Source organism: Bos indicus x Bos taurus, chromosome 24 (assembly GCF_003369695.1).
Source record: "Bos indicus x Bos taurus breed Angus x Brahman F1 hybrid chromosome 24, Bos_hybrid_MaternalHap_v2.0, whole genome shotgun sequence".
Taxonomy (NCBI): Eukaryota; Metazoa; Chordata; class Mammalia; order Artiodactyla; family Bovidae; genus Bos; species Bos indicus x Bos taurus.
In genome coordinates this window covers 3,768,065-3,794,697 of record NC_040099.1, presented here as the reverse complement: position 1 = coordinate 3,794,697, position 26,633 = coordinate 3,768,065, and the positions used below count along the sequence as shown (strand labels likewise).

At 47.7% G+C, this 26,633-nt stretch overlaps 1 protein-coding gene across 2 annotated transcripts in view; it reads left to right on the top strand.

Moving 5' to 3' along the window:
- ZNF407 (zinc finger protein 407) overlaps positions 1-25,075 on the top strand; it is a 387,621-nt gene extending 362,546 nt beyond the window's left edge. For both annotated transcript variants that reach the window (XM_027526301.1, XM_027526302.1), the window contains exon 9: positions 22,761-25,075. In XM_027526301.1, coding sequence (XP_027382102.1) covers positions 22,761-24,064 — 1,304 coding nt within the window. In that variant the 3' untranslated portion in view covers positions 24,065-25,075. The remainder of the gene's footprint in view (positions 1-22,760) is intronic.
- The last annotated feature ends 1,558 nt before the right edge of the window (positions 25,076-26,633 follow it).

The following is a 26,633-nucleotide window of genomic DNA, read 5'->3' as shown; positions in this document are numbered from 1 at the left end:
AAGTGGTAATAATTTAAGTACCATATTTTATTTATCCCTCAGACTTGTCAGCCGATACCAGAAGTATTCCTACTATTTCTGGGTTGCTGCCTTTGGTCACCTAATTGCTTCTTAGGAAGTTAAGAGGGAAATTGCTTATATAACTACATGGATTGTCTTTGGCAGCGTCGAGCCAAGGCATCAATCAGTCCATCTGGGTAAAATCACAAGCTGACTCCGATATTGCTAAATATTTATACTGTCAAATACACACAGACATCCAGATGAAAGGAGGCATTCATTAGGAATTCTCCAGCTTGTCAGTTTAAAGATGTAGATTAGAGCAAAACCTCCCACTATGGTACTGAGTGCTCAAGAAAAGTCTATATTTAGCCATTCTGAGCAATAAATATCATCATATTGCCTCATTTAGGTAAATAGAGAATAAATATTGTCAAGATGATCTAGAGATAATGTAAACAGATCCCTGTTCAGAGAATGTGTTTCAGGGGAAATTCCAGGACAGTGATGTGCCCATGATGCTTTTTGGTTTAACCCTTTTCCTTAATCATGTCCCCCTCCCCTTTTTGGTAATAGAGATTGTGTTGCTGACAGATTAGGGGGAAAAGATGAAGAGAGGGAAAAAATAAATTTTTTTTTTTTTTAGCCACAAAGGTGATTTCAAGTTATGTGAATTAGAACACTAATTAGTGCTTGTGCTGCAGGACTGTCTTGATAGTTGCAGAAACTGCTGCTGCTGCCGAAAATAATCTGCCGTGGCGGTGAGGTTCATTTCAGGGTTTCACAGAGCTGACGGCGCCTGTGCCTCTCAAGGGCGCGCCGCCGCTGCGAGGCGAAGGCGTCATCTGACCGACCCTGTGTCGACGTGGTGCCCAGGCTGAGGTTCTGCTGTGGCAGGTTGTTCTGAAACAAGGTCTTTCACACCGTGAGACTCTGCCCAGAAGGCTGCAGTGTACACTGGAACCCACAGTTCAGCACTGCGCTGGGACCTGGCAAACGCCTTCCCTGAACGTGCAGGCCCAGCACACAGGTGTGGATCCAGCCCGCAGGTGTGGGTCCAGCCAGGTCCCGGGCGCAGAGACTGTGTTCCTCCGCAGGGCACGTACTCAGGCTCTGCCCGGGTAATTGATAATCTTAGAAGTTTATACTCACTGGGAATTTTAACTGGTGTCAAAGTTTTAGTTAATTACACTAGATGATTTTTTTGAGATTAATAATTAACATCTCTCTTTATAACTAAATATCCATAATTAATCAGCAAATCATAACGTGAAGACTAATTAACTTCAAACTCCAATCTTAACAGAAAATCCATATTACTCTCCAACATCATTAATTACCAGAGTAATCAAAGTTATCCCTTGTGGGATAAAACATAAAGCTTTGTGGGTTTATCAGCTAAACTGTTAGCACAGAGAAATTTCCAAACTAACTTCAAATGGCATTGCCGGTTACACAGTGACTCGGTTATTCCAGCACACTTTCCCTGGCTACACGTTCCATCATCAAGAGGCTCCCTGGCCGCAGGCTGAGGAACCAGCAGGGGAAAGCCTTCACCGCGGGTTAGTTCCGCGATCTCTGGGAACCGGGTAATCTGGCTCACTGTCTTCAGAACTGCATTGCACCTCTTGATTTCTTTCCTCCGCCTCACAGAACTGCTAGTTAGCTGTTTAATAATTTTAATAATTAAAATTATTAGTAACAAGCCACAGTGTACATCCAACATCGTTCAAAAATGGGGAATTTTTTTTTTTTTTTTTTGGTAATAAAAAATGGAAACGTTATCTCTATCACTTGTGTTACGGAGAACTCAAGAATTAAAGGGGTATTGTGTGAAAGGAAAAAGTACTGTGCAAGAAAAAAAAATAAAAAAATTAACATGAACATCACAAGACATGAAATGGGGCCATGACAGTTTCTAAGAAACAGATGGTCACAGCTGTTTAAAAACTGAGAAGTGTCTTTTCAGGTTTTCACTTAGGTACTTAGGAGTTAAAAGTGTATTTAAAATCCATTTTTCAGTTAGCGTATCACCTCATCCTCCAAGTGCACACATCGAATACTGTTCTTTTGTGTGGCAGCTGTAAAAATCCTTAGCAATTTTTACTGTCAAGAAAATTCTGAATAAATAGAGGCTGTTAACTTAGGCAGATATCTCAGGTTATTTGGTGGCAATCAAGAACGCAGAGCACTTCAACTAATGGGTTATGATCAGAAACTGTTCCTAATAGCCAGCTAGAGGGATCTGAATATGAAGATTTCTATAATTTTGTTGTCAGCTTGTGATGTACTCTAGTGCTAATTATTTGGAACAATTATGTTTTCCTAATAACAAAAGAAGAAGCAGTGAATTAAGCAGGCTTACCTTCAGATCTTTAGATAACAGTTTAAATGCACTTGCCATTAAGAAATAACATTTCTTTTTGCCTTACCGAGCCCTAATTATTGAAGATGCTTGTCTTTTAAAATCTACGGCCTCCACTTCTTTTAAACCTGTTCGATGTGTCAGTTTACACTGATGATCCCGTAACTAGTATTTTCTCAGTCTTAGGTTTATGCACGCACCTCCCATAGGCTGCTTACTTCAGTTAGTTATTCAAAAACCATAATTAGTGCAGTAATTAACATGTGGATCCTTCAAAGGAAGACTGCTGGAATCACGGGACGCCTCTCGTCATTCTTAGTGATGTGCGGATGATAAAGAACTTAGGGTGATGTGACAGCAGGATTTGTATTACTGCACATTAACTGTGCTGCAGGGAAAGTCAGACAGGACCTTGGTCCACAGAGCCCCAACGTTTGAAAAAAGTAATTATCCACACTGTTTCTATAATTCATCTAGGTGTTATCCTGCATTTGCAGCTGTCAAATCATTTGTTTTAAAGGTTTTTTTTTTTTAATCTTATGAATACTTGAAAGTTTTGAGTTTTGCACATTATCTTTTTAACCATTTTCCAAACAGAGGTGCCACGGTTTCACCCTTTTTCCTTTCTTTTTTAAAATCCATTATGGTAAGAGTCTTTCTTGACAATTGATTTCAGGCAGTTGATGATAATTTGACTTGATGCAGGCTACAGTTTCAAACTCATAGGCATAAAGAAAAGGCTCCATTTCCTACATTTCCCCAGGGAAATTTTTTGGGTTAAATCTCCATTTTCTCATAAACCGAATCTGTTGTTGCAAGCCACAGTGAATGCATTGTGTACAGTTAAATTTGGTTCTGGGTGTTCACAGCCACCCAGTTGGCCTCCTCTTATGGGTGTTTCAGTGGGCAGGTTTGGCCTTTAACTTCCTGTAAGCAGTGGCCCCCTTTCCACACTTTTCAGGCAGTGACCTTTGCTCCCCAAGTTCCATTCTGCGTCTCATCCCTCAGGCTCACATGAACTGGGGTGAAGTAGCTGTGCTCCTTGAGCGGGGGAGGTGCCCTTACCAACCAGAGGGAGGCCCAGGCGCTGCACCGTGTTCCTCAGAGCCTGAAGTCAGGCTGGAGCGGGAGTGGGTGCTGGATCCTGGATGTCGGCTATCGATTGGTGGAGAACAGTTTTTTGTTTTTTTTAACCTTACTTAAACTAAATGCTTATGAATTGACTCCCCATGTTTAGTACATTAAGCAAAAAAAGATTATGAGTGCTATCTTTACTCAAAATGGGGTGAAAGACTCCCCTCCTTAACATCTCGCCCACTGGGTTTACATCTTCGTGTGTCTTCCATCCTGGTGTTCCCCCCACCTTGCCAGCTGTCTGAGTGAACAGTGCATCCCCACACATTCTCTTAGTTTCAGGGCTCGGGAGTTGCCTGTGCTCAGTTTCAACCTCAGCATAAGCCATTCAGTATCGTGAGCTCATTACTAACTTGTGACTGTGCTCAGTCACTCTCATGGCCAGCTCTGTGACCCCATGGACTGTAGCATGCCAGGCTCCCCATCCGTCGTGTGGGTGGCCATTTCCTTCTCCAAACTTGTGGCTGAGTACGTGCATTTAATAATCTGCAAATAGACCCTCTGTGCCAATCAGAACACAAAGTTCTGCTGCATAACTCTTCTCCCAAAACATACATGCCCTAAAACTACCTATATTGATGCTACTGCAGTTAACTGCAGAGAAGCCAATGGCACCCCACTCCAGCACTCTTGCCTGGAAAATCCCATGGACTGAGAAGCCTGGTAGGCTACAGTCCATGGGGTCGCTAAGAGTCGGGCACGACTGAGCGACTTCACTTTCAATTTTCACTTTCATGCATTGGAGAAGGAAATGGCAACCCACTCCAGTATTCTTGCCTGGAGAATCCCAGGGACAGAGGAGCCTAGTGGGCTGCCGTCTATGGGGTCGCACAGAGTTGGACACGATTGAAGCGACTTAGCAGCAGCAGCAGCAGCAGCAGCAATTAACTGTAAGTTCAGTATCTTTTTGTACACTATTCCTAGTACACGGCCTTCTCTTCACCATCCTGACTTGGGAAAAGCAGGTTTGAAAGCTGCCACCGCAGAGCGCCTGTGGTGCAGCGTGGCTCCATGTGGGTGCTGCCCAGCACTGTCGTGAATGGGTCAGACCCATGGTGTGGGGGTTTTCAGAGGCGATAATGACTTCCCAAGTCAGCGGTCCTGGAGGGACTCCGGAGCAAGGGTGTCTGCCATGAATGAAGCACTGCAGGCGAAGCACGTGCTACCTGGTGCTTTGCACACTTAAAATACACTCCCGTTCCCCATTCTAAAGACAGAAACGGAAGCTTAGAAAGGTTGAATAAGCTCTCTCAGCACACACAGCTAGTTAGAACCAAGCTTCGATTTTACTCTGGAGCTCCCTTAGTCTTCAAGTCTGCCTGAAGTCACATCATTAAGGAGAAGACGGCATTTTTGACAGGTAAAAGCCTCATTGTGTTTTTAAGTGGACATCAGCATTATTGTCATAAAAGAGAAGACCCCAAAGACCAATGGAACGGCTGTGGGATACCCCCCCCCCCCCACTTTCTTTAGTAACAGCAGAGCGCACATGCTCACTTTGATGCGTTCTCCACACACAAGTTCATCTGAACTGGCAGTAACCTGACGTTCCCCTCACACTGCCACTGTAGCCCTGAGATCACTCAGGGCTGGAGACGGAGCACCGTGGGTCTCTCACACAGGCTGTCCATCGGAGCACACCACAGACAGACAGACAGACAGAGCAACAACGACAACACAGAGCAGAAAGCCAGTACTCAGCATCCATGTAACTAAAGGGTAAACAGGAAATAAAAAGCAGTGTTAACTGACCACAATTACAGGCATCTGGTAGACAGTCACACCCCCATTTTGATATACAGCCACATTCAGTGAAGATACGGCTTTCCCTTAATTGAATGGAGTATAGCATCCATTCACACGTGTCAATACAAATAGCAGGGAAGACCTCCCGGGGTCTCCCATAGACAGAACCCGAGCCCGCCTGGTACAAGCCCATCTCCAGCGTTAGGTGATCTGCATCTCCTCGTTTTAGGTATCTAATCTATACCTGTTTGGCATCTGTGAATATTCACTGCCCTTTGAATTAGCCTTGCCCGTTTCTGTATCAGCAAAGAGGTAAAACATAAAAGTGAGTGATCGTTCAGCCTAATGAGCTTTGTAATTGTTAGGCTTTCAAAGATCACATGGGCCACAGGGTTTGGTTCTCTAGAAAATAAATATGACACGGGACAGAGCCGATTTCTTTTCAGGGGCTAAAGTAAGTCTTTGAGTTGCTCTAATCAACTGGAGACGAGGAAAAGGAAATCATGGTGTTGTGTGACCGTCGACTCCTGGGATCCCTTAGATGCAGGATGGCCTAATTGGCCACCGAAGGCAGGCACATGACCAGGAGCACCTGTGATGGGAAACCATCCAGCTGCTGTTCAAGGACCTTTTGTGACAAGGCCCTCAACTGTTTCTATGTAAAGCCTCGACTTTAAAAAAGAAACAAGCTGAGGTTCAGTTTACAAGTAGACTTAATCCTTTTCAGGTTTGCATCTGGATGAGTTTTGACCAATGTGTGCACTTGTGTAACCATTCCCAAAGTCAGGTTACAGACCATCTCCAGCACCCGCAACGTCTCCTGGGGTCCCTTCATGGTAACTGTCTTCACCGACCACGTGGTTCTTGGCAGTGCCTGTAGTATTGTCTCTTCCAAGGGTCACATGAATGAGATTGTGCAGTGGGTAGCCTCGTTTGCATTTAGGATAACTTTTTTGGGATTCAGTCCTGTTGTCGCACTTGGCAGCCGTTTTCTTTTCCTACTGAGCGTTACTCCATTGTTCGGACATAGCACAGTACACTTGTCCATTCTCCCATTTACGGACGTTTGGTTGTTTCCAAACAACCCAAGTTGTGGGCGATCGTGAACACAGCTACTCTAATCATTTGGGCACAGATCTTTGTGTGAACATGTGTTTTCATTTCCTTAGGAATGGGGTTTCGAGGTCACATGGTGAGAAACTGCTAAACTGTTTCCCCTGATGGCTGTGCCGTTTTGCATTCCCACCGGCAATGTGTGACAGTTCAGGTTGCTCCACATCCTCACCAGCACTTGGTGTTATCAGTCTTTTTAATGTCAGCCATTCTGGTGAGTGTGTCGTGGTATCTCATGTGGTCTTAATTGGTATTTTCCTAGCGATTAATGATGCTGAGCATCTTTTCAAGTGTGTATCCACCTGTGAGTTGCTCTAATTTTTAGAAAATTCTCAAGATGGGTTAAAACATACCACCAGTGCACTGAAGGGCTTCCTTGGTGGCTCAGCAGTAAAGAATCCACCTGCAGTGCAGGAGCCACAGGAGATGCGGGTTTGATCCCTGAATCAGGAAGAGCCCCTGGAGGAGGGCATGGCAACCCACTCCAGTATTCTTGCCTGGAGACCCACATGGACAGAGGAGCCTGCAGGCTGCAGTCCACAGGGACACAGAGTTGTACACGACTGAGGGACACAGCATGCACACACGCACTGAAGTTACACAGGGACGTGTGATTATCCCTCTTCTACATGGCGACCTGCCAGATACTTGGAGACTGTTCTTGTGTCCTTTTTTCCAGCCCCCTGAATCTAGATTTGCCAAGCCAGCCTGCCCAGTCCCTCCCTCCCCTCCACCCCCATTCCCGTGCTGTGGTTTCTGGACAGAGAACCTCTGCCTCCTACATCACCTCCGTGCAGACGAGTTCCAGTCTGTGGCCTTCCATTCAAACTCGGTTCCTGGCACTGAGTGTAGTGCTCTCCCTTGCAAACACTGGGTCTTCTTAAAGTGACCAAAGTGGGATTCCCTCTGGGAGCTGTAACATCCTGTTACGCTTAGACTTGATAAACTGCCCCTTTGGCTTTACCTGAGCTGTTGGTTAAAATTATTAACTTGCCAAGGCAAATGCCCTGCATCTTGAAGTAAGTCCAACCTCTGCCTAAGTACATGTACTTGACAGAGATCAGTACAGAGAAGTATTTGCAGGGGAGCCAGCTGATTAAATAATCAATGACAGCTTTTAAATTTGCTAAACTGCTAGGTTTATTTTGGACATTAAAGAGGTGCTGAGCAGTTTTGAATTATTTTGGTTGCTTTCAATCTTTGGTGTCTTCTATATGTGTCTGTAAAAAGTTACTGAGAAATATGCAAATATAGATAGCATAAGATTTTGATCCCCGTGGCCAAAATACAAAATACTATTGAAAACATCCTAGCTGATGAGAGCAGTTTGCCTTTCCTAATGTCCCTAGAGCCTTTGCAGAAAGTTTTCCTAATTTATGGAGCTGGTATTAGATCCGTTTTTAGGAATCTATAGTGGCCTCTTGGGGAAAACTAAGTCTTGCCATTGGGACAAGTACACAGAATTGTTTACGTACAGCTTCCTGGGACGGTGCTTTGTTCTGCTCCGTTTTGTTTTGTCTTGTTTTATTAATATTAGGGGACAAGACCTCCAGAACTAGACTCCTTGATAGTTCTGGCCTTGACTTCAAGAAGCCACTGGAATATTCCGTACTGCTCACAGCTCCTGTTACTCTGGGCTCTGTTCAGACTGGTTTGCTTGGCTTGGCATTTGCTGGTGTTGTTTCTCCTTTTGTGTTCTCCCACTGTTAGGAACAACCCTCAGTACCCTTGACGAGGAAGTGGATCTGAATTTAAAACAGCCTTGTTCCTATCTCATACATACGGCGCTTTTCTAAACCTTGTCAGTCGTTAGTGACAATGAGATTTTCACTGGTAAGTTTAAGACAGGTGGTGTGAAATAAACACATCGTGTGCTTAGTTGCTCAGTCCTGTCCGACTCCTGCGGCCCATAGACTGCAGCCTGCGGGCTCCTTTGTCAGTGGAATTCTCCAGGCAGAAGTGCTGGAGTCGACTGCCATTTCCTTCTCCAAGTAAATATAGTAGTTGTGTATTAATTTTATTGTGAATAAATTATATAAATATGCCAGATATGACTAAAACCATATGATATTTGACTATTGGGGGGGGGGACTATCATTTATTGTTACATGTGGTGGTGGTGTTTAAAATGTCTTACTTTCTTCTGAAGATCACCATGTATCTAATGTTTTGGGCCAAGACTAAAGATTGTATTTGTGTATCAGAGTCTTCTGGGTTCTTAACCTAGTTACTGCTACACTCAACACTCAGGCTGAATATACTGGTGTAGATCCCATTAGAGCAGAGACTTTCTCCTAGGACATTATTGTAGAGTAAAAGAATGCAGTATCAGCAATGTGTGTCTGAACGAGGGGTGACAGTTTTTTTCAGCTACACTAGGGAAATAGTCTGTGTGCATGTAGAGCCCATAGCTATGATCATCTCAGCAGAAAGTTTTACATTAGGACTTCATGTCTAGCTGGGAATTAAACGTGACTCATTTTAATTAAAATGCATGTTAATAACTGAATCATCGAGTTTACATTGTTATATAGGATTATTAACACTCAACCTAACTGAGCATTTAAATTCCTTTTTCTGGCTTAGGTTGGGGCATTGAGCAGAATCATTGGCAAGACATTGGCCTCCTACACGGAGACCCTTTGCCTGCAAACAGTGGAAATGTTGCCCTGGAAATGTGGCTGAAGTTTCATGAAAATGAAACACGAAGCCTGCCAGGCCCATCTGTGCCAGCCTTATAAAACAAGAGCACCAATTTTATCATCGCCGCCTTTTGTTCTCCGCGGTGCTGCTCCTGTGGCTGCTGTATGAGCACCGGAGCCAGGGGCCTCCGTTGACCCTGCTCTTTCTGCTGCGCACTGTCTGTTCTCGGCTGCAACACTTCTCACCCCCACACCCTCTTCTTTTTAAAACACGGAAACTCGAATGTTGAAAACCTTGAGCCATTTTTATAAGGTTTTGTGCTGACAGACCACAGGGCTTTGTTGCTGGATTGCAGATCAAATATGAATTGGGGTGGGGTTGGAAGAACATTTCTTCCTTTTAAGCAGAAGGAAGAAACCTACTGCTCTGTAAGTCTCAGAATCCGTCAATGTGTTATTGTATTGCGTTGATGTCCATTTTTCATTATCTTCATGAATGGGTGTTTTCCATCTTAATGCACAGTATTTGCATGTGATAAACCAGCCAGTTTTAACATGGCTTCTTTTTAATATTTCTGAATTTCCATTCAAACAATCAGAATTCTGATGTGAAATAACACTGGGCCAAATATGATAACTGTAAATCCATCTGAGCTGTAACGCTACCATCAGCCCATTAATTTCCAAATCTAAATAACTCAATCAGCTACTGTACTGTGGAGGTGGAGGTGCATCAGATATTTAAGAGAATGTTTATGATTCATAGCTTAACAGGAAAGAACTGACTCTGCTACATCATTTTTTTAAAGGCAGCAATGCGAGACCAATGATGTGATGCCATTTTCTGTAGACTGGACAGTGGTGGAGGCCAGGCTACTCAGATGGCCCCAGGAACACCAGCTTGTCCTAGAATCACAGGGTTCTCTGGCAAGGGGAAGCTGAGAGCATCTGCCTCAGAAAGGCGGATGGAAGCAGAGCCCCTGCGGAGATCTCTGCCCACTCAGCTCACACGGCCTCACTCCCCTCTGCCTCATATCTGGGCGTTCCCAGGGAGCATTTCATCCTTCTGATACGTCTGTTGCATCCACTCATCATCCAGTGGTTAGAAAGTCGAGCCAGTCCACAGCACCCTGATGTCAGCACAGCAGAGACCTCCCCACCCCGCCACCACCAGCCAGGACTCAAGATCTGCCTTGGCCAGCCCCTGGGCGGCCCTGCAGAGAACCCGGGCACTGTTGGCCTCTCTTCCTTAGTGTTTTCATGGTGTTGAAGTTAAACCTAATTAGACAGGTTCTCTCTCTTTAGGTCCACATATTCTTCCACATGTGAGGGTTTAAGCCAAAAAGTCTCTTATCAGAGTTTACTGTTTTTCCTCCCAAATGCCCCTTGCCCTCTGACCTTCAGTATGTCCAAGCTAAGTTTGGGCCAGATAAGTTGTGTTCATGACCGTTTCTTTGTAGATTGAAAAGTAGTGAAGCCTTCTTTACTAATAAGGCTATATCCAAAATTCAAGCAAATTTTGAGCATATCAGAATATTTAGGATTCTGATTCTTCATGTGTGAAAGTGAAAGTCACTCAGTCGTGTCCGACTCTTTGCAACCCCATGGACTGTACAGTCCATGGAATTCTCCAGGCCAGAATACTGGAGTGGGTAGCCATTCCCTTTTCCTGGGGATCTTCCCAACCCAGGTCTCCCACACTGCAGGTGGATTCTTTACCAGTTGAGCCATAAGGGAAGCCCAAGAATACTGGAATGGGATCTTCCATTCCAACGGATCTTCCCAACCTAGGAATTTAACTGGGGTCTCCTTCATTGCAGGCGGATTCTTTACCAACTGAGCTATCAGGGAAGCCCCTTTTTATCATCCTGTGTTTTGAACTTATTTATTTATTTATCTACATGTATAAATAAATTCAAGAAGTGGGACGATAAAACCAAGAATTGAATGATAAAAGAGTGTTTCTAAGAAAGAACCTAAGCTCAGTGAGGTGAGCTGCCTAAGTTACAATTTGGGGGGTTGCTTATGTTGTGTAGGGAAAGCTGGTGGACATGGTTGATGCATGGTCATTAATTCACGAGCAGGACAGGGTCAGATATAAGAGCAGAGGAAGCCAGCAGTGTTTGTTCCAGACAATGCAAGTCACTTGCCTGGAAAATCCCACGGACGGAGGAGCCTGGTAGGCTGTAGTCCATGAGGTCGCTAAGAGTTGGACACGACTGAGTGACTTCACTTTCACTTTTCACTTTCATGCATTGGAGAAGGAAATGGCAACCCACTCCAATGTTCTTGCCTGGAGAATCCCAGGGACGGGGGAGCCTGGCGGGCTGCTGTCTCTGGGGTCGCACAGAGTCAGACACAACTGAAATGACTTAGCAGCAGCAGTAAGAAGGAGGCCCAGACAACAGAAGTTACTCAAAGCACCTGGAAGAAAGGCAGGTGAGGCTGGACTGTCCAGCACCGGGGCCCAGCGCAGGAGGCTGCAGAGCGGCTCCTGAGGGGTGGGGGTACCTTGGCCCCTGGGCTGGCACCAGTTAGCACAGCTTCTTAAGGTGCCTTTAATGGAACCTTTCCTAGGAGGTGTTTTTTTCCCTTCATTTTATGTCTGATTTATCCACCTGACTTCCTGGAATTTCTGTTAAGAATTCCAGATACTCAGTAATACTTCTCAGGGCTTAGTGACTAACGGGTGCCTTGGCGCTCTGCAGATGAAGGGAGACAGCAGCTGCTAGGCCAGTAGGATAACACAGCGCAGTAATCAAACGGACGTGCACAAACGCCGAGACGCGTGGTGTCCTTCTCCCGGTTCTGCCCTTTGGCAGTGCAGCTCCGAGTTCCTTTCAGCCAGCAAATGAGGAATTAATTCAGTACTGTCATTCTGATTGTCTTGCAACTCCGAGAAAGAGTGGGACATTTCTGTTCAGGAAAATACTTGACGGCGTTTAATAATAAATAGGGGTGAAGGAAAACATATGAATTTCCATATTCCTGTGAGCATCATTCCAAGTTTTGAATGTGTCCCTTTCCTCCTTCCTGTTCGCGAAGCCGCTAACCGTGTTGTGTTCCGATTAATGCCACATGTGAGGGTTCATGACTCAGTGCTCGTGTGCTCCGAGGTCGTGTCCTCGTGGTAGTTGTGGAACTAGAACGACACGTGTCCAGGTTTATCTGCAGCGGGGTGAGGTCTGCACCCTGTCCTGTGCTCAGTCCAGTTACCACCCCTGTGACTCTCAGTTTGAGGGGTAAATTTCACGGTGTTCCTGGTGATCCGTTACCTATTGAGCTGCTTCTAGTCTCAACGGTGTTCCTGACACTTAACGTGGTTGATCACCTTCTTCTTACTTGCTTTCTGAGACTCACGGTCTTGACCACCTAGTCATGTCCTCTGACTCTGACTTTTCTGCACTTATCAGGGTCCCCTTGGTCTCTCTCCTTAACTGCGATCTCCTTTCAGCCTAACACACCTGCCTGGGGGAGGCCTCCCCTCGTGATCATGGACCCCGCCTCCATGCTGGTGGCAGCCACGCATGCAGTTTCCAACCAAACCCAGCCCTTCTGTTGGCCCAAAGCACAGCGCCGGAAAGAATCAACTAGCTACTTCCTGGTTCTCCCATGGGAATCCAGTTCTCAGCTTGACTTCTAAATTGAGAGCTGCACTCATGAGCTGATGTGGGAATCCTTGACATTTTCTGCCGTTAAAAAAGTCAACGGGGGTATTTTCATACATTTTTATAATTACGTTTAAAATGTTTGCTTTGTTTTGAAATGACAAGATAAGAGAGCCTGCTATTTGCAAGCACTTATTTGCAAATAACATATTTTGCTTGTGCACAGTCATTATTCTTGAAGAATTAAATTGATATGTTTTCTTTCCCTTTGGGATATGATATTGCATGTATATGGGTATAATAGGTCCCCTTTTTAATTGGCTTTTAAAGTACTAGACATATTTTTATGTGCTACATAAGAATCTGTATCCAAATTCCAGATCATTCTGGAGGTCCACTTGAGGTGGATTTGCAGAATCCCCGACACAGCACTTCCTCCTTGACTTACATTTCAGTGATCAAGTCTCATACGCTACTGGCGCTCAGAGCTACTGAGGCTTCAGCTGCTGCTGTTTCAGTGTTGTAATTTGTAAGTTTATTTTCATTCATTCCGTTCATTTAAAAGCAAGGGTTCAGGCCTCCACGTTTGGACTTTGTTTGATACTTTCAAATGAGTATTTAGCCTTGATTATCCCGGGCATGTGGGATACCCTGCAATTTTAACAGAGGAGTTTTACTTGGGTATTTAGGAAGACATTCAAAATAAAGAAAGTAGAATTCACTGGTTCAGGAGGAAATACGTTGTCCTCTTCCACGGTAACCAGCAGTCTCCCCACCCTGACCCCACCTCTGTCCTGTGCTCACTGCAGAGAAGGCCATGTGCTGGGCCAGCCTCAGAGCAGGACAGCACCCGTTGCTCCCCGAAATCAGCCTGGTGGACCCTGGAAAGGGCGGATCTACGGCCCCTGCTCACTCGTATGTTTACAGCCTCCGGTCGGAGCCTGCTCTGCCTGTGCCTGAGCTGGGTGGTCAGGCCCTCACTGTGAACCTTACCTGGTGCCAACCGCCCACAGCCGGGCACTGTGTCCCCATGTTCTCGGTCCCCAGATTCAGGGTGTCTGCGGTCTTCGGGAGCAGGGGGACTCCACCCAGTACCCACTCAGTGGATGCTCGGGGCCCTCACACACAGGAAAGGTAGCAGCCATGTACCCAGAATGGATGATTAATTGACTACATGGAGAAGAAACTCACATTGTTTTAAGTCTACACCAGCAGCTGCCACTGCTCGCCTGTGAGCAGATGTTAGGCCTCCAAAAGCCTGGCTGATAATTAAAATACTAACAGTGAGCTTTGCCCAGCTGCAGGTTCTGCCTACTGTAAATTCGATTTTAATGGTGCCTCTGTGCTGTGACTGAGGAGTAGTTTGCTTTTTACCTTCATACACAAGTGTCTGCAGTGGAGACAGTCATCTACTTCCTCTCATCTCCTCAGGAAAGACAGGAAGATACTTTGAAACACAGGCAGTTGGAACATGCCTACAACAATTAGCGTGATCTTTTCCTTGGGTTTGCCAGAAACACACAGGAGGCCAGTTTTATCTGCCATTGGCCTGTGAACTCAGCCGCATTAGAGGAGGTCCACGAACACCATTGACTGGACTTCTTTGCGTGATTTTACCTTCTAAGCGCGCGTAACAGTTACAGCTTCTGAAAAGGAGGCCTTGTCTCTTAATAGTGCGTGATCTCTACGGGGAGTTTTACAAGACAGGCCGAGGATACTCAGGAAAAGGACGTTGGGCTTCCTAATTTTCTGAGGCCGTAACTCCAGAAAGAATGGCAGCGCTAGTCTGAGTTGACGTCTTTAAGTCAAACGGAGACGGCCTTGCAGTAAGCAGACAAGGCTGCTGTTCCTCTGGAGTCTTTGAAGGCCTTCAGAAATGCTGCCAGCCTAAAATCCACCCGCTTGTTCAAGGCCCGAGCTCCAAGTGCAAGGGTGTGGCATGCGGCTTACCTTTCGTCAGCAGACCACAAGCACACACGGGTGAGGTCAGAGGCGCGGGGTGGAGGGCTGGACGCCAGGGCTCCCGGGGAACCACACACATGTCCCAGGCGGGCTCCCCGCAGCAGCCAGGCCCGCCCTGACCCCCAGAACGCATGTGGGATGCCAAGGGCACGACCCTGGGCAGCCCCCTCCCTCCCAGCTTGTTCAAAACGTCTGAGCACTTTCTACTAGGAAACCCGATGGGCGTTAGGGGTGCTCTTGGCAGGTAAAGGCTGAGATCAGAGCACTTCACTGTCTGACTTTAGTCCCATTTCATCCCCCTTGTGAATCATGATGACGCACTTCTGCCCCATGGGCCAGATCTCCAAAGTTCTGGGGTCCCATCCTGAGGGATCCACAGCCTCGCGGCCCTGGCAGCAGGGAAACAGTCACCATGCCCGCCGCCACGCCCGGCTCTGAAGCGGCCTGAGGGAGGTTTGCCTGCGTAACTCCCGTTAGATCTCCATGCAGCCAGTGATCATCTGCACCTAAGGTTCTGACGCAATACAGCATCTCTTAGGGTTTGTGATTTTAAAGGTAAAATATTGTCTTTTATCCTTTGTCACTCTTCAATGCCCATGGAGACGCAAAGGTAGAAACTTGTCTGTTCCTGTATTTCCAGTTGGAGATAAAACTTATTCATGGTTTTTCCTGAGCATCTTAGAATTTCTTTCATGGGTCTTATATGATTATCTTTACCATTACTAGTCCTAAGTGATAACTGAGGGGAAGAGGACTAAGGCTTTTGTTTCTTAAATCTGGGCCCTGCCTTATTGTACATATTCCCTGCAGTTAAACAGGTAGCTTATAAAATTGTGTTTGAACTTAGGTCAAAGAGTCTCTCAGAAAAGATGTGGACTACAGTTAATTTTTTACAGAATAATAACTTTCCTCATCTCTTCTTATCAAACGATGGCCTTCATGAACTTGAGGACAGAGCAGTGACCTTTACTGTAACTCTGTGACACAGCCTTTATTTGTGGCATAAAGCAGGTACTTAGCAGGGTGCCTCTTATTTATCGTGTTGTCGTGTATTTAAACACATCCTTAGGCCAGGGCACGCTGGTTTCAGAATGACCAGCACATGCCTGAGCTCTGAAATACATCCCACCGGTATGGTGGTCACACTAACAAGCATGCCAGCATCCGAAGATAATTTCAATTTTGTGTCTCCAACAACCTCAGTATTTCTAACCTGTGTGTGAATTTTATTAACGTTGACCAAAATGCGTTTCTAACCCTTGAAAATAATGAGATGTAAGGTACCGACCATCCTTTGTTCTCGCCAAAAGAAAACAGAGAAAGATGGTGAAATTGCCATATTGTCATTTTGGTACACAGCCTGCTGCGATCATGGGCCACGCTGTTTGTGATCGGCTGCCTGCAGGACCGGGTCGGGGTTTCCTGTAGGGAGTCGAGCCTGCGGAGCTTTCTGCGTGGAGGGGACTGGGCGCAGCTCCCTGACTGTGCCTCTTAGACTTCTTCAAGCCGGGCTGCAGGGGGCGCTGCTGGGGCCTTCGTGCAGGAACACCAGCATACCAGTAACTATTATTGTCCAGAAAATGACTCCATTACAGAGCAGTTACTGATATCGATGTGATTGGCTATACTATTGGTGACTGCCATTATACGAATAATTTATTCCCTGGTTTGAAATTTCTAAAAGGTTATATTTCATTGAATTTTAATTTGTCATTTTTCCAGCTTTCACTTGAGAAACTTACAAGCTTTTGTGACATTAAAATATGGCTCTAATTTATTAGCATAATCTGTTAATATTGTTTCATTTTAATAGACATTAACTATGATTTCTTAACATTCTTGTTAAAATCACATCTTAAAACTGAAGTTGAGGAAAACCGTAAGGGGCTTAAGATTCACAGTGTCATATGTGCCTCAGATTTTCATATGAAAGGCATTGCTTTTTTAATTGCATCGTATTCGAGGTGCTTTGATTGTGACAGTGAGGCAGCCTAGCATTTCAAAGCTTAGTGCCCTCCCAAAATATAAAATGTAACACACACAGTGTCTGAGACATAACCTAGCACTGTGGAATACCACTGCAGGAGCAGCTGAGAAATTTAAAATAAATGCTGGCTGGTGGCGGCACAGTGGCTCACGTTGGATATTAGCACAGGCTTCCCTGACGCAGCCGACATTTCAGCCGCACAAGTCTTTTTAATGCCATCTTTATCTGCTACACGATGCATGAAATCTACTTTCGGTTTTAGAACTGCTGGTGACCTCTGACCCCTTTAGTGGAGACACAATGTGACCTTTCTATTGTCATCGGCTTTCGTTCTCCTGAAAATTCCATGAATTTTTATTACAAGTTTTTTTTTAAGCCAAGCTGAGTCTTCAACAAATTACTTGACGCAGATGAGATGAAGTTGTTGGAGTGGGTGAGACAAGTTTTACAGCCCGCGCGTGAGCCGTGAGGAGCCCAGCCTCTGTCCTGCGATGTCATACGCCAGTAACTGCTGAGCCTACTATTGGATAAATACATCATTTTATGGAACATTGATTGTTCTATAAACCCAATGGAGTATTATGCTCTATGATCAAACCATTTAGATTGTGTGTAGAGCACAGAAAATGCCATATTCAGGATGGTACTAAAAGTGCCATTTGAGTATTTTATGGATGTCATTACAGGGGAAACTTCTCTCTGTAGGCCCTGTTTACGGCAAAATTTTTTAGTCTGTAATGACATTTTTCATTCACAACGTATGCCTTCAAGAGAGGGGGCCTTGTTTTATTTGTTTCATTCGAGTTTACTGCACAAATTCTGTACATTTTAATTAAATGTAAGCTTAACAAAAGCATAAGGTATTTATTCTGTGAGGAAAAATGACGACAGCAACGAAAGGCTAACACGCCACAGAAAGGGAGCAGCCAGGAGCTAAACCCTAGTTGTGGCTTCTGCGACGCAGAGCAGAGCCGCAGGCATGGTTGCAGGGGGCGGGGGTGGGTCTCCAGCTTCACCCCCCTACCCCGCTCCTGCCTGGCAGGGCTCCTGGTCTCAGCGCTGGAGACGCTCCCTTCCAAGGGGACAAGGCAGGAGGGAGTGCGCGCGACAGTGATCTTCTGCAGAAGGGAGCTCATTAAAGAGAAGTTCCCTGAAAACAACACCTCAGCGCCCCCCACCACACTCCCCGCCCCAAAAAAGATTCTTTTTATTTCAGCTGAGTTGCAAACTTTCAATGCATTTGGCTATGATAAGGCAGTAAAATTCTTCTGTCCTCATGAAAGGAAACGGGCAGTGAGTTGGGAATCTCATAAACAGGCCCATCTCACCTGCGTTTGCACCTTCTACACAAATCTTCTTACTGTCTGTCCTGTTGGAAGCAGATCCAGAAAGGGCTGGTTTAGACCCTACTGCTTAGCTACTATCAGCATACTGAAACTGGACGCTGTCTTTGATAAATGCCAAGTGACATACAAATATTATGTGGAGTATCCATGCTTTGTTAAAGATGTGTGTGCAGTTTTGAAGCAGTAACAGTGACTAAGCAGTTGTGGATAAAATTGGCACAAACTTGCTGTGCTCCAGATACTGTGTCCATTGGGCCGTTTGCATTGGTGAACTTTACAGTTCATATTTACTCGAAAGATCTCAAAAATTGAAGTTGATGTGCCCAGTAAATTCTTGTTCATAGCTGGGTTAGAATGTAAAGTTACAGTAGAGATTCACATTAGTTTAAATGACACTTGAACTTCTACACAGCTCAACATTAATTCATTATGGACGAAATGGAAGAATCTTCAGTGGGTGAATCTTTTCCAATCTGATTGAGGCTGTTACATTTTATAGGTGCTATTTTTCAAAGCAGTACTGACAGCACTCGAAGTTATTAAATTGCTGAATCAAAGCTGGACCTGCGGCCGCATTTATGAACTGTGATGGAGTCGCCGGCTTGCGCGGAGCCGAGGTGAAGGTGCTGGTGTTGATGAGCATCGTCACACCCGTGGTGACAGCAGTATTTACCCGCGTAGTTTACTTTAATGGTCTGGGAGTGGCTTAACCCACCTCCGGATTCAGATAAATTCAGTAAGCAGTTCTGAGTAGCATCATTATCTGTGCTCCCCAGGATTCAGAGGATAATTCTGTAACTTCAATCCTGCTGCAGACTAAAGAAAGAGTTGCCTGGACTCAAGCATGTAGCATCTCCCTCAGGGAGCATCGAGGATGGGGTGCTCGTGTCTTCCAGCTACAGCAGCTCCTCCTTTGTTAATGTCAGGGCACAATTCAGTCACTGAGTCGTGTCCAACTCTTTGTGACCCCACAGACTGTAGCCCGCCAGGCTTCTCTGTCCATGGGATTTCCCAGGCAAGAATACTGGAGTGGGTTGGTATTCCCTTCTCCAAGGCATCTTCTCAACCCAGGATTGAACCCAGGTCTCCTGCACTGCAGGCAGATTCTTTACCATTGAGCCACCAGGGAAGTCCCATCAGGGCAGTAGGTCCTCTTCTCAATCAGTTAGGGATGGGGGAGGGTGATTGGAAGGCTGATTTCTTTATGTTTTGTATCCATATTTCTTTTTTTCTCCTCCAAATTATAAACAAAATGACCTTGGAATTAAAGAATGGGCAGAAGCCAACTAGATCAGGTTCTGAGTGTGATGAAGACATGTGAAATGTTCCATTCGAAGTAGAAAAGTACAGGGAAGGAGAGGGGTCAAAGGGTAGCACAGGAAGAGCTTGGCAAGGACCAGAGACAAAAGATCAGGGAGACCTCAGTTCAGTTCAGTCACTCAGTAATGTGACTGCAGTACTCCAGGTCTCCCTGTCCATCACCAGCTCCTGGAGCTTGCTCAAACCCATGTCCAGTGAGTCGGTGATGCCATCCAACCATCTCATCCTCTGTCGTCTCCTTCTCCTCCTGCCCTCAATCTTTCCCAGCATCAGGGTCTTTTCCAATGAGTCAGTTCTTCACATCAGGTGGCCAAAATATTGGAGCTTCAGCATCAGTCCTTCCGATGAATAGTTAGGACTGATTTCCTTTATGATTGACTGGTTTGATCTCCGTGCAGTCCAAGTTACTCTTAAGAGTCTTCTCCAACACCACAGTTCAAAAGCATCAATTCTTTGGTGTTCAGTGGTGTTCAGCTTTCTTTATGGTCCAACTCTCACATCCATACTGGACTACTGGAAAAACCATAGCTTTGACTAGATGGATCTTTGCTGGCAAAGTAATGACTTCGCTTTTTAATATGCTGTCTAGGTTGGTCATAGCTTTTCTTCCAAGGAGCAAGCGTCTTTTATTTTCATGGCTGCAGTCATCATCTGCAATGATTTTGGAACCCAAGAAAATAAAGTCTGTCACTGTTTCCATTGTTTCCCCATCTATTTGCCATAAAGTGATGGGACTGGATGCCATGATCTTCGTTTTTTGAATGTTGAGTTTTAAGCCAGCTTTTTCACTCTCCTCTTTCACTTTCATCAAGAGACTCTTTAGTTCCTCTTCACTTTCTGCCATAAGGGTGGTATCTTCTGCATATCTGAGGTTATTGATTTCTCCCAGCAATCTTGATTCCAGCTTGTGCTTCATCCAGCCTGGCATTGCACATGATGTACTTTGCATATAAGTTAAATAATCGGGGGGGGGGGTCCTAGCTGGGAGAAAACTGGGCATAGATGGCGACCCCCACCAGCTGAGACTGAGGCCTGCATGGAGGGGTGGACACAGGACCTGTGGAGCGCCCCACCCACCGGGCAGGCCTTCTGCTCCTGCACTGAGGCCAGCTCTGCCCTCTTTGAGGAGTGAGTTTAGGAGGATTGACATTCAGAACATGCCCATGTGATGAGGTTAAAGCACAGGGCACAGGAGCCCCCTCTGATCCTGACCCCAGCCATGGGGAGGCTCCCTCTGGCTTCAGGAGTTAGAGGGATGCAGTGGCCTGACTTCCTGAAAATCCTAACCAGTGACCCTTCCCAGCAGCACACTGAATGCCGGGAGTTTGCATTTTTAAAAGTTCATACGTGGTTCCCAGTCTTGGGCAGTGAGCCCAGGTGTCCTCGTGGAGAATATAATTAAACGTCTTCTGTGGATCTGGCCTGACTTGCTGTTCCTGCTGAAAGGCAGGCCTTGCCCCTGGGTCTTTGCTTAAAGTGGATTCTGTATTGAAAGTAAACGCTTTCTCACAGAATGGCACCAATGCGGTAAGCAAAATAGTTGTCCTATTTTTAAGGGATGTTAGCAACAATAATCAACAATTCTTAATCCTTTTTTCTCCCTCGGTAAGAATAAAGTGTGCTTCTTTAAAAAAGGACCTACATTAGGGAGAGTGAAGTGAAATATTTTAAATGTGGTTGCCATTGAGATAAGAAATCATTCAGAGCTCATTCTCTCACTTAGCGCTTCCCAGGAGGAGCTAGTGGTAAAGAACCCACCTGCCAGTTCAGGAGACATGAGAGTCTTGGGTTCGATCCCTGGGTCGGGAAGATCCCCTGGAGGAAGAAATGGCAACTCACTCTGTGTGCTTGCCTGGAGAATCCCATGGACAGAGGCGCCTGGGGGGCTGTGGAGTCACAAAGACTGAAGCAACTCAGCACACGCTCACTTAGGAGGGAAGGAGGCGATAATAAGAAACTAATAGAGAATTAGGGACTTGAAGGAGAAAACAGGAGCTCTGTTTAAATAGTCTCTTTTTTATGAAAATGACTATAGGTTTCGCTCAGCTTTCCCTGTCGAGTTATTAAACAAGCCTCGCCTGTGTCGCAGGTGGCCTGGGGGGAACGGTGTCCACGCGCCTGACGACATCCTCCTCGCTTCTGCGGCCAGAGCCCCCTTTCTGTAACGGCAGGGAGGCCTGAAAGGTGGGCCTGATGCTCTCAGCCCAAAGGCAGCTCAGGGCTGCCCTGCCTTCCCTGGGCGGGCGGTGGGTGTCCACACTGCAGGGACAGGCGCCGTCCACAGGGACCGCCAGGTGCGCCAAGACCCGGAGCCCGCAGGTGCCCTCTCCCCGGCCCCGCACGCCCTGCACTTCCAGACCCCTGCTTCTGGCACGCACCCTGGTCCCTCGGGCTGATCTCCTCGTGAAACGATCGCAGGGTGCTCACCATGGGGAAGGCAGGGCCAGTATTTACGGCAATAAACGCTGGGCCCCCATCACAGTTCTCAAACAGATGCACTCGCTTAACTTTCCTGATTAAAAACACTCAACAGGTGTCTTCTCTGCACAGACTGTGGCCCACGTGCCTTAGTGCCTCCTGCAGAGGGGGCCCCGACAGCCTGGTCCCAGCCTAGCCTGTGATCCCCGAGAGCCGGCCCAGCCACCACCCCCAGACCCCACCTCTGCTGCCCTGGGTGCTTTGTCTCCAGGCTCTTCCCACTCAGACCCGGGGGAGAGCTTGGGTGTTCCTGTCCCTTCAGGCAGGCTGGGCAGCTGTCTCTCTGCAACTCTTGCTGAGTGTCCTTCCCCAGAGCCTGAGCGTGGTGGTCCTCTCCATGGTTTGAAGGGCGGCTGCGTGCCAGGCGCTTGGCCAGACATCACAGCGACACGGTGGGACCCGTGCTCGCAGGCGGCCTGTGTGCCGCCCCCAAGCGACGGACAACGGAGACCCTGAGTCTGTGCTGGGTGCCCGGCCGCCGTGGACCGCTCCCAGCAGGCTGGCCACCCTACTCCCAGGCTCAGCACCTGACATGCAGCAGGGGCCCACACGCTCGGGGCCTTAAACTCTCACAGCTGGTGTTTATCAAGGGCAAGTTTATAAATTCAGTATGCAAAGCTTTCATTCTTCTTGTCGAATAAACAGATACACTGTAAGCTAATATTGGGACATGGAAAAAAGATTTTCCTTTGAGTTAAAAGGAAAACGCTCTTAATACCAGCTACTGAACATCTTATTAGAAATGACCATGACTGAGGAGATGCCTCATATTCTTTTCGCAGGAACTGGAAGGGGACCATGGCTGTTGAGATTGTATCTGGACAGTCAGCCAGGGGTGTAGGCATCTCCCCCTCACAGCACAGCCCTGCTCTGTGTTGCTGGGAGCACCCATCGAGGCCCTGAGCACCCCCAGCTCCCCCACGCAGGCAGCTGGGGGATCTGAGTCATGGGTCATGGGGATGCTTCTGTTGAGGTTTTCCAGCTTCTCCAGAAGAACTATCTTACTTCTAATCCTAAAAGTCACTTTTCTAGGCTCTAACTGGTCCCTGTCTCCCCTAGGCATTGTGTCCAAGTCCTACGAATGCCGCCTGAAGGGCCAGGGAGCCACCTTCGTGGAGACAGACAGCCCGTTCACGGCGGCCGCGCTGGCGGAGGAGTCTCCGGTCAAGGACAGGCCGCTGCGGAGCAGCAGGAGGCCGGCGGCTCCACCAGAGCCGGTCCAACAGGTCATCATCATCCAGGGCTATGAGGGCGAGTTCGCCCTGGACGCCTCTGTGGAGGAGACGGCTGCGGCCACGCTGCAGACACTGGCCCTGGCCGGCCAGGTGGCCCGCGTGGTGCACATCACCGAGGACGGCCAGGTCATCGCCGCGGGGCAGAGCGGGGCGCAAGGGGGCAGCGGGGCTCCCAGCCCGGGCCTGCCGGAGCCGCTGGCCGACGGAGCCACGCAGGTGGTGGTCGTGGGCGGCTCCATGGAAGGGCATGGCATGGACGAGCCCCTCAGCCCCAGCGGGGCCGTCATTCAGCAGGTGACCAAGCAGGAGATTCTAGGCCTGGCCGAGGCCGGCGTCCCCCCGCCCGACGCAGCCTCCGCCTTGGACGCCCTGCTGTGCGCGGTCACCGAGCTGGGAGGGGCGGAGGGCCCGGCGGCGGCCGAGGAGAAGGGCAGGGCTGGGCCCAGGGACGTGCTGGTGCAACTTCCGGGGCAGGAGGCAGCCACTCCCGCAGCCCCGGAGATCCACGTGTTCCACGACGGGCCAGACGGCGCGGCCGCCACAGAGCCGGTGGAGGTGCTGACCCAGCTGGTGCGGCCGGCCGCTGTGATTGCGTCGCAGGAGCGTGCACAGGTGGCCTTCAAGAAGGTGGTGCAGGGCATGCTGCAGTTCGCTGTGTGCGACTCGGCCGCGGCTGGCCAGCTGATGAAGGATGGCGTCACTCAGGTCATCGTCAACGAAGAGGGCACAGTGCACATGCTGGCCCGCGAGGGCTCCCAGATCATCATGCAGGAGGCCGAGGCACGCGGGCCGCACGTGGACCTGGCCGAAGCGGACGGCGAGATCTCGCAGATCATCGTCACCGAAGAGCTGGTACAGGCCATGGTCCAGGAGTCTGGCGGCGGCTTTCCCGAGGGGGCCACACACTACATCGTGACGGAGCTGCCGCCCGGCGTGCAGGACGAGCCAGCAGTGTACTCGCACACCGTCATTGAGGCGGCCGGCTCCCAGGAGCTCCTCCAGGCTGGGGCCGTGGTCCCCAGTGGAGCCGAACAGCTGACGAGCATGGTCATCTACACCCAGGAGGGCTCCCCGGCCGCCGCGGTCATCCAGAGCCAAAGAGACAGCAGCGAAGTCCACGAAGCCTGAGGCCGGGGGCTGAGAGACCAGCATAGGAGGCCATGTGCCCTGCACCCGCCAGCAAAGCGCGCGTCCGAGGGGCCGGGGATGGCCCTGCGCCGGCCGCGTGCACGCGGCGCCGGGGGCACGCACGCAGGAGCGCGGCCTGCAGCGGGGCGGGGCCGACCGAGGCAAGTCTGGTTACCGTTTGGTTCTTCTGTTGCTCTAACCCGTGTTCTACCCATTGTGCCGAGCAGTTAAGTTGTTTTCTTTTTTGTTCCCACAAATGTTTTCCCATTTCAGTTGTGAAAGGACCGTGCCCTAGCCATGGAAGAGTGGCTTCAGACACCGCTCCCGTGCAGTCCAGCATGTCCCCACTGTAACAGTTCATTACATGTTTGGTTAAAAATTGCAGCTACGTTCAGTACCACGTCGAAGCAGCCTGCTCCTGTTCACTTTCCTGGAAATGTTAGGGTCACAGCGTCCCCAGACCAAAGGCAGCCTGTTCGTTTTGTGTACCGCCTTCCTCTTCATACGTTGTAGGTGTGCTCCTTGCCCGAGTTGCTTCAGCTTAAAAGATTCCTCCTTAAGCCTATGGTTAAGAAAAGCCTTGACGTTTATTAAAATAAACCTTAGTTAAGAAAACCCAATGCTTCTAATTTTGACTTAGTTTCATACAATAAAGTCTATATGAAATGTGCATTCTGAAAAATACTGTTTGTATCAATATTTTGCTTTTATAACAAATGTTTCTTAATGTTGATATCATTTTCACAGGATTTATCAGTGATTTATGTCCGTGTGAAAGAGCTGACATCAAACATCAGTGATAGAGAGCCATGCCCTGGCCCCCCAAGGCCTGTGTGTGCCTTGCTATGGGGTCCCTTCCACTGGGGGTGCGAATTCATAGCCAGGTGACCCGCTTCTTAATTCAATTGCTTCTCTTCCAAAATTGTAAAACCCTCCCGTCCCCCAAACCCAAAGGTTGTTTTTGTTCTGTTTCTTTTTTCTTTGAAATAAACGGATAGCACTAAAAGAGAAGGATGACATTTTCTTTCCAGCAGCCAACTGACGGGCAGCCATAAAATGCACAGAGTACTTGTTCCTCGTCGGCCAGCGTCGACTCCCCTCTCCACCCATGCTGAATGTGCTGGGTTCCGCTGGCCATCTCTGCACCCTGGTGCTGTGTGCTCCACGTTTGGCCCATGACCCAGGCAGATTCTGGTGACAGTAACATAGTCTATCGTGGTTCAGTTCAGTTCAGTTCAGTCGCTCAGTCGTGTATGACTCTTTGTGACCCCATGAATCGCAGCACGCCAGGCCTCCTGTCCATCACCAACTCCCAGAGTTCACTCGGACTCACGTCCATCGAGTCAGTGATGCCATCCTGACTCTGTCATCCCCTTCTCCTCCTGCCCCCAATCCCTCCCAGCATCAGGGTCTTTTCCAATGAGTCAACTCTTCACATGAGGAGGCCTAAGTATTGGAGTTTCAGCTTCAGCATCAGTCCTTCCAAAGAAATCCCAGGACTGATCTCCTTCAGAATGGACTGGTTGGATCTCCTTGCAGTCCAAGGGACTCTCAAGAGTCTTCTCCAACACCACAGTTCAAAAGCATCAATTCTTCGGCGCTCAGCTTTCTTCACAGTCCAACTCTCATATCCATATATCACCACTGGAAAAACCATAGCCTTGACTAGATGGACCTTTGTTGACAAAGTAATATCTCTGCTTTTTAATATGCTATCTAGGTTGGTCATAACTTTCCTTCCAATGAGTAAGCATCTTTTAATTTCATGGCTGCAATCACCACCTATTGTGGTTAGCATCTTAAAATTGTGAAGAGCAGAAGGGAGAAAAGGAAGAGAAAACGGTACTGTTGTGGTTTCCATCACAGTCCTGTTTATACGCCCCCTGAGAGGTCAGCTTGGAAGCCAGCCTTGGCCGGGTGCCTGAACCCTCTGTGTCTCCCCTGACCCGGTCCTCAGAGCCCTGGGTCCCACCCATCTGCAGGCACCTCCCTCCAAAAAAAAATTAAAAAAAGGAAAATCTCAGGCTTGACACTGCAATTCATAATTAGCTGGGTATGACTTGCCCCCGATTCTTAAAAATGGCAGGGCAGTTCCGCTCCTCTCCAACACTGTCTTCAGCAAACAGTGACAGCAGCAACTTGGGTTTGTTTTGTTGAGAGGAAGATGACCTTTACAAAGTGATGCCCCTCGCCAAGCTTCTCGTACATGTAAAAAAAAAAAAAGTGGAGGTGGGGGATGATTTTCAGTGGGAAAATATCTTCTTGATCATTCCTCCCGTTGGCTGCAGCCCGCAGCCTTCAGCTTGGATGCTAATTCCTAACCGCGCTTAGTCCTGTATGGCTAACCTTTCTGCCGCAGTCCTGGGTGTTGACACTGACATGCTGCAGTTTACCGTTTGTGATTTATTTAGGATAAATATGTCTCAGGTGGCATTTAATCCTTCATAAAACCAGTGTAGCCTGCAGTGTCAAACCAGCAATCGTGTTGTATGCACAATGAAAAGAGCAGGCCTTTGCATTAAAAAAAAAAAAAACTGTCCAGAAGGTGTTTCAAGGCTCAGAAGGATTG